At 32.6% G+C, this 18,290-nt stretch overlaps 1 protein-coding gene across 1 annotated transcript; it reads right to left on the reverse strand.

Moving 5' to 3' along the window:
• Window positions 1-592: 592 nt before the first annotated feature.
• On the reverse strand, window positions 593-17,486 carry LOC143069874 (uncharacterized). The gene is made up of 5 exons (XM_076244679.1): window positions 17,441-17,486; window positions 17,001-17,048; window positions 12,199-13,428; window positions 6,651-6,776; window positions 593-1,317 (listed from the first exon to the last, which is right to left on the reverse strand). The coding sequence occupies exons 1-5, from the start codon at window positions 17,484-17,486 to the stop codon at window positions 593-595; spliced, it is 2,175 nt and encodes a 724-aa protein (XP_076100794.1).
• Window positions 17,487-18,290: the final 804 nt, after the last annotated feature.

Here is an 18,290-nt window from a genome sequence, read left to right on the forward strand (position 1 = left end):
CTCACCCTCGCCTTTTATAAATTTCTGTAAGAAAAGAGAATTTTAGGTCACATGTATTATTTCAGTAGCTTCTAGATTATTTAAATAGAAAAACATAGTTGTTAGATATTGTTTCTGTATTAACGTCACCTTCTGTTGCTAAGTCTTTAGTTTTTTATGTTGTGTCTTGTGTACTATTATTTGTATGTTTGTATTTTCTTTTTTAGCCATTGCGTTGTTTGTTTCTTTTCGATCTATGAATTTAAATGTAAAAAGTTGTTTTTACTAACCAACATATTGTCATACACAAAACACTGTGCAGCTGTATTTTAATAATAATTAAAAGTTCCTTACATAGATGAAGCTTCTGTTTTTAAAATAAAATACAAGAAGATAAATTGTGTTCTTTCTGTATCAATTGATTCAGGCGAATTACAATTATAATTTGCGTAATCAACATTAAGCTGAACAGTACATTTCTATCTCATATTCATAATTAGGTTAATGAAGATAACTGTTTATATTTGTAGTATTTCCTTTAATTCTAAAAATAAATTGAAAAAAAGTAAGAAATGTATAATTGAAAAAACATTTACCAGATGACTACTTTGTATCAGTACGCGTCCCCTTCACTATAATATCCTTCGCTAGATAATACTGGCACTTTATCCTTATAACTGTCTTTGTTTGACACCACTGCAACTTTTTCATTATACTTTCCTTGGTCCTTGTCATTATAAACTGGATCATCGTATGATACTTTGCTGTTGACTGCATTTTCATGCTGTATGTTTATGTCTTCCTTTTCACTCAAGTGTCGTTTATGTTGGTATTCGCGTTCTCGGATTTGTTTTTTGTGTTGAATTGCAGACGCCAACAGGTGTAATTTAGCGTGGTTATGAAGTTTTGCAACGTGTTTATTTGATACTTCTTTCAAAGTCTGGATGTGTTTACCAATTGCTTTGTTTAAACCATAAAGGTGGTTTTTCGCAACTTTTTTTACTCGTCCAACATGGCTGTTTGCTACTTCATCGATATCGTTGACATTATCATCTGCGGTCTGTGCAATATCGTTGACATTACCATTTGTGATCTGTGCAATATCGTTAACATGATCATCGGCAATCTTAGCAACGTCGTTTGCATGATCATCGGCAATTTGAGCAACATCCTTAGCATGGCCATTTGCAGTCTTTGCTATGTTGTCGACATAATCATCTGCAATGGGAGCAGCGCCATCATAACCATTATCAGCAAAGTCGTTGAAGTCACCATCTGTAGACTGCGCAATGTCGTTGACATTATTTAGATCAGAAGGCAATGAAGTACTAGGATGACCTGAAACATAAAAAGAAATGATATTATAAAAATGCATACCCGAGGTGAATTTAAAGAGAGGGAATTCCATTCAAACTGTCAACACCAACAAAAGAAACGACGAGAAAAACAACTGTTCTATTTCTGATATGGTTCAGGCATTTTCCGATATCAAAAGCAACATTTTTGTAGTTGATAGTACAGTACAGAAAACATAATAACCCGTTCAAACTTTTCCGGTAAAATGCAAATTATGTAACTTATAAGTATTAATGTATACACAATGGACATCAAAATATAAAAATACAGGATTCTGAATCAACACTCTAAATTCTTCTTATCAGGAACGCATAAAGCAACACGGAGAAACTGAATAATATGAATTTTTTTTTAAGCAATGGTGATAAGAAGTAAAAGAGGGACGAAAGATACCAGAGGGACAGTCAAACTCGTAAATCGAAAATAAACTGATAACGCCATGGCTAAAAACGAAATGAAATGCTTAATGCGTTCCTGATAAGAAAAATTCGGAGTATTGATTCAGAATCATGCATATTTATATTGTTATGTACATCGTGTATACATTCAAACTTATAAATTACTTAAGGGGGCTCGCGGGTCTAAATCTGGGTTTTTTCTTTATATAGGATTTCGCCAAATTTTTCTATAAATGAACTTTATCTTATACTTAATAGAAAAATAAAATAAAAAATAGGGTCAACGTTCATAAATTTACGCTCACAATCTACCTTCGAAAGAAGCATACATTTTTGTAAAAGTATTTTTTCTGCTGAACTAATAAGAGAAATAGAGGTAGTATGACTATCGAAATAAAATAAGAACTAAATTGCAAAAATCACTAAAAAATGTTCAGCTTATTTGAAAATAATAATAAAAAATATAGGTCACCGATGAGTTGAAAAAAAAATTTCAATTTTAATGCCAAAAAAGGCATTTTTGCATCAAAGGGAGATAAATTGAAGCTTTTTCCATGATATATACATTTTTAAAGTCATGTGGGGCCAAAACAAATGGATTTTTTGGAATGATTTTTGTACCATATGATAAAGTAATAACGAATAAAGAAACCAATAAAATGTGCAATGAAAATTTTTTTTAATTTTTTTTCTAAAATTTGTATACCCTCGAACTTCCTTTATATGCGTTTATCGGAAAAGTGTGAACGGGTAAATTATGTTTTCTGTACTGTACTATCAACATCAGAAACTTTGCTGTTGATATTATATCGGGAAAAAGCAGTCAATGTGTTGTTATTAATGTTGTCTCAATAATCTGTACATCAGTGTATTATTCTAATGCAATCATTTTGTATCAATGGTTCTGATTAGATGACAGTTCGTGTAAAATTCTCTATCTCCCTGTCTGTAACTAAGGAAGCCAACATTTAGAATAGCTGAATGTATTGACATGTAATTTCTACAATAATAAGCCCAAAAACTCACATGTTGCACCTAAAAATCTTATCTTTATCAAATTGTATTACATTCTGAAGCAGCACAGAAGCCAGAAAACGCCTGGTGTTTATGTTTGACGACGGAATCATACCTATGACGTCACCTAGTGTAGGGACCAAAGAAGATAACATCTTTTCGCGGAATTTTCTTTAATGAAGATTTTACACTAAAACAATGATTGAAATTTATTTATGAACTTGTTTTGCATTAGAATAGAGATAACTGTATTTTATTTAAAGCTTTGCGGACGTCCATTGGTAGTTTTACTGTCGCAAATACCCGTTAACCTGTCACCGCTACGCGTCGCCAGGTAAACTAAATTTGCGACAGTAAAACTACTGATCTTCAAATACAATACAGTTATCTCTTAATTTCGTTAAGTTCATTGACATAATATTGAATAGGAACTTGTCCTAAATTTATGACAATAGTGTTTGGTGTTTTTATCACAGACAATATATGCACCAATAAAACCAATAGCTGAATGGAAATATTTGTACGTAGAATTATAGATAGCCCTATCTGTATTTGGCAATTTCTTATTCTGTTGCACTGATATGTATTTTGTTAACATGACGCGCGTTATTAAAATAACCGTTTTTGATAGTTAATTATATATAAAAAAAAAACAATCGGTTTAGATCGCTTATAAAATGTGCAAATGCATTTACATATATTCAATCCACTTGTAAAACTTTTAAGTTAGATAGAGAAAAGTATGTCATGAATCTTATTATTTCGAATGATAGATTAAAATTATTTTTCCTAACCATGAAAATGAACAATCATAAGTCATAGCATTCAATTTATTGACGTGAGTTAAATTGCATACTATTTTGTTTTGTAGCAAGAAAACGATTTTTTTCTCTAGTTTTCGTTTTCTCAAAGCACACCATGAGAAAAATAGAATACTCCTATTTCAAATCTATATATTGAATGAGTATGAATTAGCATGGCAGTACAAATGTTGCATGTTTGGCATACCTGATCTCGTTTTTTGGAGATAATGCGATTCCCCCGGGGTTTTTTTATTACCTTCAGTTGTCTCTCATTTGTCAATTAAAGAGATATGAGCGTCGGTGTGCTGCTGTCGCCTTAATTTGGCAAATTCTATTGAAACATTCTAGTAGTTTCCTTTTTGATAACTTCCATTATGGTTACAAAAATGAACAATTCAGTATGATCCGTCGCTTTAAAAATTCTCTTCGATCTCTACCTTTTGTTTTATTCATGAAACTTCTTTTTACAAAAGTTTAAAAAAAAGTCTTTAACAAAACATTAATACCTCCACCTTAGCAGTTGGGTACGTCATTGAGGATCTTGTCATGATTGTAATGAACAGCAGTCTTCATATGAGTTACATTATCGTTCTTATTAAATTTAATAATTTTCAGCACACATAATTTTTTTTTTTAAATAAAAAAAGAAGATGTGGTATGATTACCAATGAGACAAATCTCCAAAAGAGAGCAAAATAACATAGAAATTAACAACTATAGGTCACCGTACGGCCTTCAACAATGAGCAAAGCCCATACCGCATAGTCAGCTATAAAAGGCCCCAAAATGACAATGTAAAACATATTATTAAGAATAAAACTGTGTATTTGATTGTTTGCTGTCATGAATTAATCACTGAATCCTCAAAAACAAATTTGTGTTCGCTTAATTTGATAAAAGAATACAAAATGCATTACTGCATCAAGCCATCTATTGTACAATTAACAGGTGCATAAATAGTGTTTGCTATACTCGTACATGTAAGGCCTCCGGTAACCCTGATTCCTTGTTGAACAAGCGGTAATGGGAATATTTGTGTTACGTAACAGTTGATTTTGGGGTCCTCTTCGAAGTCCGGATTTACTATGTCTAATTCTATGAAAATGTTTACAACTATTCGGCTTAAACAACTAAATTTTGAAGTGCCGGTGTAAAGTGCATGATGAAAGCGATACATGTACATTTTTCACCGTCGGAAATATGAAATGTATTCGTACTCGCTACGAAACAGACAAAAAGGTCGGCGAGTCTCTCTTTATGTCCTCTTTCTAAATTAGTAAATTTGTTTAATATTTCCGACAATGAACATACATTTTTTATTTAAAATTACAACTGAAAAAAACCAAATACTTGCTAGTAAACTTGTTTCGTTTATGACGAGGTGATCTTGACAATGATGTTTTTGCTGTTCATAAAACGATCAGATGGTAAAATAAATTGAAACATCAATGGTTATCTATCCAAACAAAATTATCTAACATACCCCACTTATAATTTTATATGCACCACCCGATCTCCAGATAAGAATTCACAAATTAGGGTTTTCACCCCTCCATTTTTTTATCTAATTAAGTGAAATAGTTTTTCATTTGCATTATTAATTCCAGTTCACCCATCAGACATATTTCAAATTGGGTTTTTCACCACCAAGCTCCTTAATGTAATGGTTTTTTTTAACTATAAAAATGTTTTTGCATAATTGTATTTACAAAAATCTGGATTTACTTGTCCCTTATTAGATTTGTTGGTTTCCGATGCTGACTTCATATAAGTAATTTGGCCTTTCATGTTCCAACTGATTTAGTACTGATGACGGTTATAACCCTGCTATCTTTATAAAATGATCATGTTTATGGCACGCAAAAACGCCTAGACTCGCCATTGCACGACCCCATGCGTTCAAGCGACGCTTCCTGACAACATTATCTGAATCTTGTTATCATCAAAATCCTCTCCAAAAGAAACTCAAACATGCTTATATTCAATATTTTTACCGGAAATTTACTTCTTTTTAATTCATTGCTAAGTGGTTTGTTAAATCCCAAGAAGTACGAAAAGAATTATGACTATATATGGCTAACGCTAATTTGATAAAGACAGAACATATCGAGAACTTTCAGAACAATCTGTCATAGAACTTTTCAATACTGTCCTAGAACAGTTCTACCGTAAACGTTCTACCATAGAACTGTTCTAAGTAGTACTGTCAGAATCAGTTCTAGGTAGAACTAACCAAATCAGTTCTAGGTTGAACTGTCAGGATCAGTTCTAGGGTAGAACTGTCTAAAACTGTTCTAGGTAGAACTTCCCAAATCAGTTCTAGTCGCAGAACTGTCAGCAACACTGACCAAATCAGTTCTAATCGTAAAAATGTTATAGTCGTAACTCTACTTTAGCCGTAGAACTGTTCTAGTCGAAGCACTATTTTAGCCGTATAATTGTTTTAGTCGTAGAACAGTTCTTGTCGTAGAACTGTTCTAGTCATGGAATTGTTTAAAACTGTTCTAGTGTAGAACTGTAATTATCAGTTCTAGGTAGAACTGTCTGAAGCAATTCCAGGTAAAACTTACTAAATTAGTTCTAAGATTAGAACTGATCTAGCTAGAACTGTCTAAAAGGTGTCAGTAACAGTAACAGTTCTGCAGACTGTCCTACGACAGTTCTCCTGACAGATTTTAACAGATTTGATGAAAGGTTAGAAGTGATCATCACTGTACATTTTCATAACCACTAGATCGAAACATGCATTGTAGATTGGTTGATGTTTTGTCAAGTTGTAGCATGTACTAAAGTGTTGTTATCGTATATCAATTTCAGGTTATTGTTTGTTTACTCACTGTTTGTTCGATTAATGATGATGATGTCAATATGATATCTCAAAGCATAACTGAACATAGCCAGATTTAAGAATTGGTCATCTTTGTACTTCGAGAACATAGTAATATGATTCTATTTGGACAAAACGCGTGTGTGCCGTGTAAAATGAAAAGCCTTGTATTTTTATATGTTTATTCAAACAATGATGTTGATCTTTTTTTGAGATTTGAAAATCTAGACATTATTTTGTTGACTGCAAGAAAACAGTTTAAAGTAAGCATACCTTGCATACTCGAATATAGATGTTGGTTTCCTAACTGCACAAGACATTCGTTGCCGTCACCGTATGATTCAAGACATTCCTGCCAAAGTCTCATAAATCTGCGTCGACCACCTCTCAGACGGTATGCTTAATAGAAAGTTATAATACAAATAATTCAGTTTTGAAACGATAAGAAATATATATGCAGTTATCAGACCGTTTACATTTTAATTTTATTACGACAAAAACAGCAATAGATATGTCAATTTGTTTTAATAACAGTACGGTAACCTCATTTAGTTACCAGATGCAATTTTCGATAATCATTGTCCATTTTAGTGATGTTCGAGGCCAAAAAAGCCGAAAAATAAAATACAAAAGTAAGTACCCACGTTGAATAGCCCTAATATAGCTCAAGGTAAAACCCAACAAGGACAAGAACACAGATATATGCACTAGCTATGGACTGAAGATACATATAATCAATTTCAAATGTTACTCCACTCATTAATGTTCCCACTGTTTTGTGGTTAAAAATGAACTCCACATTGAATAAAACATGACATTATCTCAGTTATCAGTATTTTTTTTTTCGTAGCTTAACTTTTCGTTTTGTGCAAATAACAGATGTTTTCAGCATTAATTTGAATCCATTTTCTGAATAAAACATTACAGTAAGATAATACATTACAGAAAAATATATAACAAGAAAAAAGATTGTGTGAATATCAGATTGGCAAATGTATGATAAGAGCCATTATTTTGGATTTGAAATTATGATATTTTTATTGATTAAGAAACATGTCGATAGAAACTTGACTCTTTAGTCCAGAAAATGTGGAAATTGACAAGATCGAGCTAAAAGAACAATTTACACATTAATACATCATGTAGCAAAATATCGGGCGTGGTACAGTTGTTTCTAATTATAAATGACTTGATCTGAAAATGAGGCTATTTTTGGTAGGTTTTTGATACTTTTTTTATATTCAAATTTTAGGGGGGAAAAGTGGCCTTATCGTACCTTCTTCTTAAAAGTGAATCACCAGTCATATTTTAAAACAAATAATCTATTTTAAATGTTAGCAGTAATCAATGAAATATGACAATAATATCGGTTTTATCTGGGTAAGAAAGTTAAATTTCAAAAATAGGCAAGGAATAATTTTTAAGAAATATCTTCAGATAATATAAAATATGTCAGATATACATTCTGGAAGTTAATTCATACATTTCTGTTGCGAATACCATTTACTTCAATTATACAATTTTATTGTTAATAGTCATGAATTTCATTTCATATTTGTTTGAAAAAAACTTGAACGATGGATTAAAAAACTAGAGGCTCTAAAGAGCTCACCTTGGTCTACAAAGGACACATATGGTTTCATGAAAAAAATTGTGTTTTGGTGTTGGTGATGTGTTTGTAGATCATACTTTACTGAACAATGTTGCTGCTTACAATTATCTCTATCTATAATGACTTTGCCCAGAAGTGACAGAGGAAAACATTTTAAAAATATTACAAAAAGTTACAAAATTTATGAAATTGTTAAAAATTGACTAACAGGATAACAGTCTAATAACATCATAAGAAATAAAACAAATTACTGTTTCTTTGAGATCTTTAACAAAATATCGTATAGTGAGCAATCTTAAGACGACTGACCCTTTTGGTGCAAGTCAATTATCATTTTTATTATCATTCATCATCCATGATATTTTATTACAGCACAGGAAACCAATGATATTTTAAAACTAATACCGAAAATGTAGGTACACGCCGCTGATATAAACAATGATACAACTTTAATAAAAGAACAAAGTTCTTATTTCTTCCACGTTGCGCGTATTTATTCTAACAAAAGGCAATAGCCAACAATATGTTTATACACCCGTTAAAATTTTGACGGGACGTATTATGGTATACAAATGCCCGCGTCCGTCTGTCCGTCGTAAACATGGTACATCATATTATTCAAACTGAACATGGTCCTTTTTTCAGTCATGATGGTCAAACGATCTGTTTAATTTTAAGTGAACTTTTTGAGTTACAGGACTTTGAAACTATATAAAACAGGTTTTTTTCACAGTTCGCGCTGTATCTCAAATACGATTTATGAATATTACTTAAAAATTTACACATTTCTTAGTTATATCAATCTGAAGATCTGTATATACTTTTTTGAGGATGATTCAAAATTTGATTTTAGAGTTATTGAGTTTATGACAAAAAGAGGGGGTTTTCACATGTCGTGCCGTATCTCAGAAACTATTTATAATCTGCATAAAACTTCACATACTTTTTAGTTAAATTATTCTTAAGATCTGTAAACTTCTGGGTGATGATTCTTTAAGTCATTTTTGAGTTCTTGAATTTTTATTGAGCTTCAATATGGGGATCATATAAAACATGTTGTGATAAACAAACTTCCTATTGAGCAAGAATAATGAATGAGTCAAGATATACTTAGCATGACTTCCTGTACAACCCCCGTGTTATTTTAAAACATGTATTGTTTTTTTCATAAGACGACGGGCGTATCATGCGATAGTAGCGCAGCTGTTTATTTTGTTCTATATATTTTTTGTAAATATATCAGAGAAATGACGGAATGACAGCAAATACAATGCAATTTCTAATATAATCAATATTTCCAAATAGCATAACTCTTTTAAAGAATAGTTGATATGCACTGATTTTCGAACGTGTCCATACGATATCAGTTTTATAGAAAGTTAGCAAGAATTATACACTTTAAAATTGTGATTAACAAGAAGGACCGGAAGGACAGACAAAGGAATGGACGTGCGATATTTTATGTACACGCTATATGGTGAAAAAAGTTATTGACCAATAAAATTACGCTATGAGAGAATAATTTAATTTTGCATGTAACGTGTCTTCTGATTGGCTAACGTTATTTTGTTGTGAGCCCATAGACATAATTTAGTCATGTGACCGTGACGTCATCAAAGTTTTTTCATGGTTTTCTACCAGTCGAAAAGCTGACCCCGGTTTGTCCCCATTTCTTAAAGCAAAATGGAAGTCATGTGATTACCATATATTGGCATTTTTTTACCAAAAAAAGTGAAGCCGGTTTTTTTGAATTTGTAGTTGTTTGCATGAATTAAAACTAATTTCCTTTTAAGTTAACATTCTTGAGAATAAAAAAAACATATATCTCAACTCAACTATGGATTAAACTCATTTTTTTCTCTCAAAATGTGTATTCAAAGTCAAGGTGTTGACGAAAAAAAATGGTCACATAAAATTAAAATCGTAATTTTCTTTCTTAACTTCTCGGGAAGCTATGCTGAATTTAAATTATGTTATGTAACATAACTTGGACTATTATATGTCAAATTTGTGCCATTTGATATGCTGAGATACGCAAATGTGCCACTTCGATGTGTCGATATTTCTGCTTAAAGCGGGGCCGACGGTAATTCACAAGTTACGTCCCTTTGTTTGACACTATCATGAACAAACTATTGTTATATCAAGCACCCTATGCTGTTATTTACGTGTGGATATTATTAAAATAATCTTATTAGGTATATTTTGATACTGTAAACATGTGCAAAAAGAATTGAGAAACAAATTTTATCACTTTTCAGAACTCAGTCCCAGTGAAATTGGCCCTATGTGTCCCTATGACTATGTGCCATAATAGCATTATAGGGATAATCATTTAATATTAATTTAATATTCCAAGAGTTAATTTAATATTTATGTTTTGGTAAGTAGTTTTACTGCTGTAACCAAATTATTTTAACACAGAGATAAATTTCTACTCAATTAATACAAGAGGTAGTTATAATATTCATGAATAATGGATCAAGACAGGATTAAAATGATAAAAAATCAGGAGTTCCTTTTCATTACTGATACCTGGTCCTACCTTTTTCATTTAAACTTGAAATAAATCATATTAATGAAAATATTCTGAATGTAAAATCTTCATTATTCTAAATAAACGGAAATTAGTTTGCAATCCTTGTATATAACAATAAATGTTGTCTCATTGATTTCATGCAAGTTAGTTCTAATAAATGGACTCAAATTATAAAAACACAAGAATGTGTCCACAGTACACGGATGCCCCACTCGCACTATCATTTTCTATGTTTAGTGGACCGTGAAATTGGAATAAATTCTCTAATTTGGCATTAAAATTAGAATGATCTTATCAAAGGGAACATATATACTAAGTTTCAAGTTGATTGGACATCAACTTCATCAAAAACTACCTTGACCAAAAACTTTAACCTGAAGCGGGACAGACGGACGAACAGACGGATGGACGGACGAACGGACGGACGAACGGACGGACGAACGGACGCACAGACCAGAAAACATAATGCCCCTCTACTATCGTAGGTGGGGCATAAAAACCACACAAAAAACAATAAATTATTGGTGCTAATCATGAACTTGAAAATAAATAAGAACAAAAAAGACTCAGTTATATTTTTCTTCTTCTATTTGAAAAAAAAAATAATAATATTAAAAAAACTATGCATTTTTATTTAAAAGTATTTCAGAGCAGTTTCTGGGGGCTAAGTCAACAACTATGTTTTAGATCACAAGTCAAAATTCACTTTCAAAATTAAGTCACACTTAATTCATGTCAGTATGATCATGCTTTGAATAAGATTGATTAAAATTCTACTCTGAAAGAGATTGTTTTAAGGCAGCAACCATTTAATTTTCAGGGAGGGGATTGGGGCTATGGATTGTTTTCCAGACAAAGTTTTTTTTCGCCTTTGGTGAAAAACAATCAATTTTTTGGCGACAAGTCGAAAACAATTCTTCTCTTTTAATTTTAGCATTTCATTTGATGGCAGCTGAGGGTAAAACAAACATTTTTTTTTGCCATGCCGGCCATCTTGGTTCGCGGGAGGGGTCATCGGACACATTTTTAAACTATATACACTAATAATGAAAGTGGACAAGTTTGGTTAAATTTATCTTAGTAGTTTCAGAGGTGAAGATTTTTGTAAAATATTACAAACATTTACAAAAAAATGTTAACAATTGACTATAAAGGGCAATTTATCCTTAAGGGTCCAACTGACCATTTTGGTCATGTTTGACTTATTCGTAGATCTTACTTTGCTGAAATTTATTGCTGTTAACAGTTTTTCTCTATCTATAATAATATTCAAGATAATAACCAAAAACGGCAAATTTCCTTAAAAATATCAATTTAGGGGCAGCAACGCGACAATGGATTCTCCGATTCATCTGAAAATTTTAGGGCAGATGGATCTTGTCCTGATAAACAAGTTTACCTATTTCAGATTTGCTCTAAATGCTTTGGTTTCAGAAATATAAGCCAAAATCTACATTTTACTCATATGTTCTATTTTTATACATTAACAGCTCACTTGTAAAACAAATCAAATCCTGAGAATAGCACCTGTCTTATATGTTCATATCATTTTTTAATATCCAGCCATAAAAATAAATTTTGTATAGTATAATGATCCTTTTCTTTACAATGTAGAACTAAGACAGTGATTTTTTATGGCATTAATTATATTTGTGAAATAAATTACTTACTGTTTCCTCCATAGTAGATAATGCCATGTCTTATTCTCAAATCGAATCCTGATCCATCATCATTGAGGTTTCCCTCAAAAATGTGTGTGTGAACATGTCTATGAACAGCAGCTTGGTGTCTGTGGATATGCGTATGAGCAACAACATGTCTGTGAACATGATTGTGTACAACTTGATGTCTGTGAACATGACTGTGTACAACTTGATGACTGTGAACATGCGTGTGTCTAACTTTGTGTGTATGGACATGCTTGTGTTCAACGTTGTGTTTGTGAACATGACTGTGTACAACGCGATGTGTGTGAACATGTCTATGTTCAACGTTGTGTTTGTGAACATGCTTATGTAGAACATGATGCTTGTGAACATGTGTGTGCTCAACGTTATGTTTGTGAACATGACTATGTAGAACTTGATGCTTGTGAACATGTTTGTGTAGAACGTTATGTTTGTGAACATGCGAGTGTAAAACATCGTGTTTATGCACATGTGTATGTAGAACGTTATGTTTGTGAACATGTGAGTGTAAAACATTGTGTTTATGCACATGTTTATGTAGAACTTTATGATTGTGAACATGATTATGTAAAACACGATGGTTGTGCACATGTTTATGTAGAACTTGGTGTTTATGGACATGTGAGTGTAAAACACGATGGTTGTGCACATGTTTATGTAGAACTTGGTGTTTATGGACATGTGAGTGTAAAACACGATGGTTGTGCACATGTTTATGTAGAACGCGGTGATTGTGAACATGTGAGTGTAAAACTTTATGTTTATGAACATGGCTATGTAAAACGCGATGTTTGTGAAGATGTTTATGTAGAACGCGATGATTGTGAACATGGCCATGTAAAACATTATGCCTGTGAACGTGTACATGTCGAACGCGGTGCCTGTGTAAATGTCCATGTAAAACCCTATGTCTATGAACATGCTTATGTAAAACACGGTGGTTGTGAACATGCCCATGCAAAACACGATGTCTGTGAAGATGCCGATGTAGGACGCGATGCTTGTGAACATGACCATGCAAAACACGATGCCTGTGAATATGCCGATGTAGGACGCGATGCCTGTGAACATGCCCATGTAGAACACGATGTCTGTGTACGTGTCTATGTGAAAGGCGGTGTCTGTGAACATGAATATGTCGACGGCTATGTCTGTGGTTAATCCTGTGGATAATAGCTCTTTCGTAATGACTCTTGTGACCAATACTGTGACCTGTTAATATATATATACAGATTTGATGACACTTGATCTTTCATTACTAGTTGTATCTAGGAGTTAACTACTCATAAAAATTCTTATTAATGGTTACACAAGGAATGGTGCAATAGTAGAAACCCTAAAAACTTTCTAGTTTTCCTTCTGATAAAGTATTGATATATAAGTTTACTTGTTCTAACTTTCTAAACTTGTTTCCTTTTCGTCCTATTTCGTTTTGTTTTTGTCATGGCGTTGTCAGTTCGACATATGTATCTCGACATATAGCAGTTACTGTTATGTCTCCATAGTGTCTTCTCTGTTTAGGCTAACATCAACGTTGTTGTAAATCATGCACAAATAACAGTCCAACAAAATATTTTGATGAATTTAAACTTTTGGAAAACCGGTAATGAAAACAGTCTTTATACATTTAGTGCGCCCGATGCGCATTTCTAATTTTACCTTCATTAGGAACGTTCAAATCCAAATAATTGAATTCCAAGAATGTACAAGGTTTTGAAAAAGTGAGAAGTACTGTAACCATGCATAATTGATTTGAAAAGAATACCTATTGCTAATTTCAAAGACAGATGAGATATTTGGAGAAGGTGAAAGCCAATAACCACAGCCAGAATACACTAATTGAACTCATAAACATTTATCGCATCTAGAAGTATGTCTGTCGTTTTAAATGCTTTAAAAGCAAACTAAGGTCAAACAAAACAACTTTGTTAAGACAACTCATTACAAACGTTGTTCACTTGCCTATATAATTGGTTCTCTGTGTATGTCCTTTCTAAATACGAATGATAAAGTCAGAGTCGAAATGATGTATTGTTTGATTTTGTTTTGTTTTGTACTTGTAAAGGACAATGTAGTCCAACGCATGTGGTGTATCTGGCTTTTTCGTCCCTATAAGATGATTAACAACTTGCAGAATTGTTGTAGATAAAATTATGTTATAGTGAGCAAAGATCTGTATTAGAATAAAAAAAAAGTATAAACAAAAGTCCAATTAAACTTACAAAATCAAACATATAAACCAACGGAACGAATTTCATACAGAAAGGGGGACGAAAGATACCAGAGGGACAGTCAAACTCATAGATTGAAAATAAACTAATAACGCCATGGCTAAAAATAAAAAGACAAACAGACAAATAATAGACCAGAAGACACAACATAGAAAACTAAAGACTAAGCAATTCGAACCCCACCAAAAACTTGAGGTGATCTCAGTATTTCGAAAGGGTAAGCAGATCCGGCTCCTCGTGTGGCACCCGTTGTGTTGCTTATTTTATTACAAATCCGGTAAATAGTCTTATTTGGTAGGTCACATTTGTGAAAAAGGAAGGGTATTGTAGTTATGGCATAAGGAACATATCCGCTATCATATGTGAAAGGGTTATTTCATAACGGTGAACCGACTCGTGATGGCGTCCGTAAAATTTACGAAGGGATGATTTTAACTTCATCATTTGGAACTCTTGGTTTAATAGCTTCCTTTTGAGCAGCAATCCTCTATCAAGAAAATCATGATAGAAATACTAGTCCGGGAATATCGTATCAATTGGGAGATATATACTCCGTATACAGGCGCTGCTGGAATGTTGCTACATAGAATTGGAAAGTTCACAATTGGGAAGCTGAAATCATCTCTTTTGTCGTAGAGTTTTGTTTCCAATCGACCCTCATTGTCAATTTCTAGATGTAAAGATATGAAGCAGACTTATCTGTATATGTAGTATCCTTTCCCTCTAGTTCAGTGGGATAAATCCGTTCAACGTAGTCACCAAATTGTTTATTATTTAGTGAGAGAACATCATCTATAGCTATAGCAGGACGTAAAATTAAGGATATTGCTAACTTCTTATCTTTCTTCCTTTTAGGTTTTTGTATGAAGTCAGCTTCATAATAATATAGAAAAAAAGTCGGCAAGTAGTTATCAAAGGTACCAGGATTATAATGTAACGCCAGACGCGAGTTTCGTCTACATAAGACTCACAAGTGACGTTCTGATCAAAATAGTGATAAAGCCAAACAAGTACAAAGTTGAAGAGCATTATATTGAGGACTCAAAATTCCAAAAACGTTCTGCCAAATACAACTATGGTAATCTATCCCTGGGATATTGTAACGTTCCGGGGTTTTCTTGTCAGGATATACACTCGTAATTACTTTTGTGGGCCTCCGGTGAAGGAAGTTATCACAAAAATCATAATGGAAGTTCATAAAATTGTATTATTTCTATTTAAACAATACATCAAATACAGTGGTTCATGAAACAAAAGACGTTAATTATTATATACAATAAGTAATACAGCAAGGTGCATTTATAACACCAAGTTTAATAAAACAATTGCTCGGTGCAAGAAGATCTACTTAGTGCACGGCGTTCAAATACTAAGCGTACTCGGTGCAGCAAATCTACTTGGTGGACTGCATTAAAATACTTTCACCAAGCAACTTTACTTGGTGCAGCAAATCTACTTGGTGCACTGCATTATCACTAAGGATTCTTACTTGGTGCAGCAAATTCTAGTTTTATAGAGACTGCTAACTGCATAGAGGTTTTCGGAGAGAAGCTCAACGTAGGAACATGCGTTCCTTATTTCATACATAATCGTCATCACGTGTGACGTAGTACACAAGTAATTCCTTAACAAGACATATGCGTGTATCAAATGTGGAACGGAGACCTATGAAAATCCTTAGGTTGTTTTTTTTAAATAGGGAACAATTGGTTAGAGAAAATGTTTGTTTTGTGCTTTTTTACCTCGTTTAATCAATGCATGATATTGTGTAGCTACTAACATGTTACTGTTATTTGTGTATATACAAGTTACATACAAAACATATTAGATTATTCATTTTAAGTGTTCAATAAATTTGAATCAAATAATAACTATCCAAACATGCCTACTTCGTCATCTTCTAACTTTTATATTCTATAGAGTTTCATTCATATCGTTTTGTTTCTATAGAAAATCTACACGTATTCCAAAACCAAAGAAATTGATAATTTACGTAAATGGATGTGAAAAGGAAACATACGTTTGGCATCGCTTAAGAATATGCAGATCAGAAAAAGAATGAAATAATGGATGTTTCACAATTTTCAGTTTGTCCATTGCCTTATTCTCCACTCTCAAATCGTTAAATTATTTTGAGTGTAGAAAAATGTTTGTTTTTGCCAAATTAAAATTAATATAATCCATGTTGGAGCATCACGAAAACGTGCAGTTAAAAGGAGACATTTCACCAGTTAGAGTAGAAGACGTTATATTGGTGGGGTTTTTAGCGAATCATTTTATTTTTTGTTTTGCATTTTCGTTTTTCCTGTTTCGACAGGATGTTTCGGACTATATTATATTCAACTTATTGTTTCAATTAACTCTCGGAAACTCCAATTTTTTGACACACCTACAATTGTACAAGTTTTGAACATAGTAAAATCTTCAAACTTATTGTTACATGTTTGTTTAAGTAACAAGAAGACGAAGTTATAGAGATAAAACAAAATAAAGATATAATCTATGTTTAATTGGTTGTTGGGTGATATTCAAGTAGAAATTGTATATACCTACCTCCTAGTTCTCCATCAGTCTCTTCTCCTATAGATTCTGCAACTACCACTGAAATACAATAGATATAGGTAGAATAATATATAAACAGAAAGCCGAATTGTTAGCAGGATTCTTTATAGACAACATAAGCGATTAGCTTAAAATGACGACTTAAGCAATAGACATGCTATCAAATCAAGTCATACTTGAGCTACATGCTATGTATCACTATGGTAGCTACTCAACTAAGCGTACGAATTTATTCTTGAAAATAATTGTACTTTTTCTGGAAAACGCAATGATTTGGAGATCATTTTCCAAATGTTTATTCAAATCTTAAATCCATTTAATATAACAGACAAGAAAACGGATCTGCATACCACTATCATTATTTGTATAATATACTGTCACAGAAATCATGGTAAATAAAAACACAGGCGAGAGCACGAAATATAGTATACCTAGCACAGCAGTAATTAGCAGGAGGGTAAAAAATCCCCGCTTCATGATGACAGATTTCTTTTAAATGCTCCTGAAAGATTTCTGTTTGACCAGTTAAGTTGTTATTTTTATAATGAAGCGCCCTCCATATAAAAAACTAATTAAGCTAGTTATATAGTACATGGTGTCACGCAAGATGTTACCGTTTTATACATGTAATGGTACACATTTAAAGTTTGTCTACTGAAATAAAACCATGTTTCTTCTATTGAAATCTCTCTATATGTTTGTCATGAGCAGTATAACAATACTTATCTACGTGTAATCCATTTGCAACATATATGATCACATACAAAGTCAAAGAAAACAATGTTAGTGATCATTGGATCGTACAAATAGTTCACATATTCCGTGCGCAGTATTTATCAATATTGATACATTTATACAATAAGAAGATGTGGTAAGATTACCAATGAGACAACTATCCTCCATAGTTTTAAAGTGCTTAAAGGGTAACGTTGACATCTTACTGCACCAGATGCATAAATCAATTTCTCTAATTTTTGGGATATTTTCACATTTCTTGATCGGTGTGAGAAATATAGATTCCTACACTGCAACAAGTGTGTTACGATATTTCTTCACTCGAGACATTTACATTTTATCATTTAAAAAGCGCGAGTCTTGTGGAGCCCTTTTAAATAATTAAAATTTAACTGTAGAGAGAGGATAAATGTCGTAATGCGGGGTTCACACATTGCCGATTATTGCTCCCGTTTGAGATCAGACAGCGATACGACACGAAAAGTGAAAAAGTCGGATAAGTATCCTCAATTATCTGGAATGTCCTATTATTGTCTGAACGCAGTC

This window comes from Mytilus galloprovincialis, chromosome 3, assembly GCF_965363235.1.
Source record: "Mytilus galloprovincialis chromosome 3, xbMytGall1.hap1.1, whole genome shotgun sequence".
In the NCBI taxonomy this organism is placed as follows: Eukaryota; Metazoa; Mollusca; class Bivalvia; order Mytilida; family Mytilidae; genus Mytilus; species Mytilus galloprovincialis.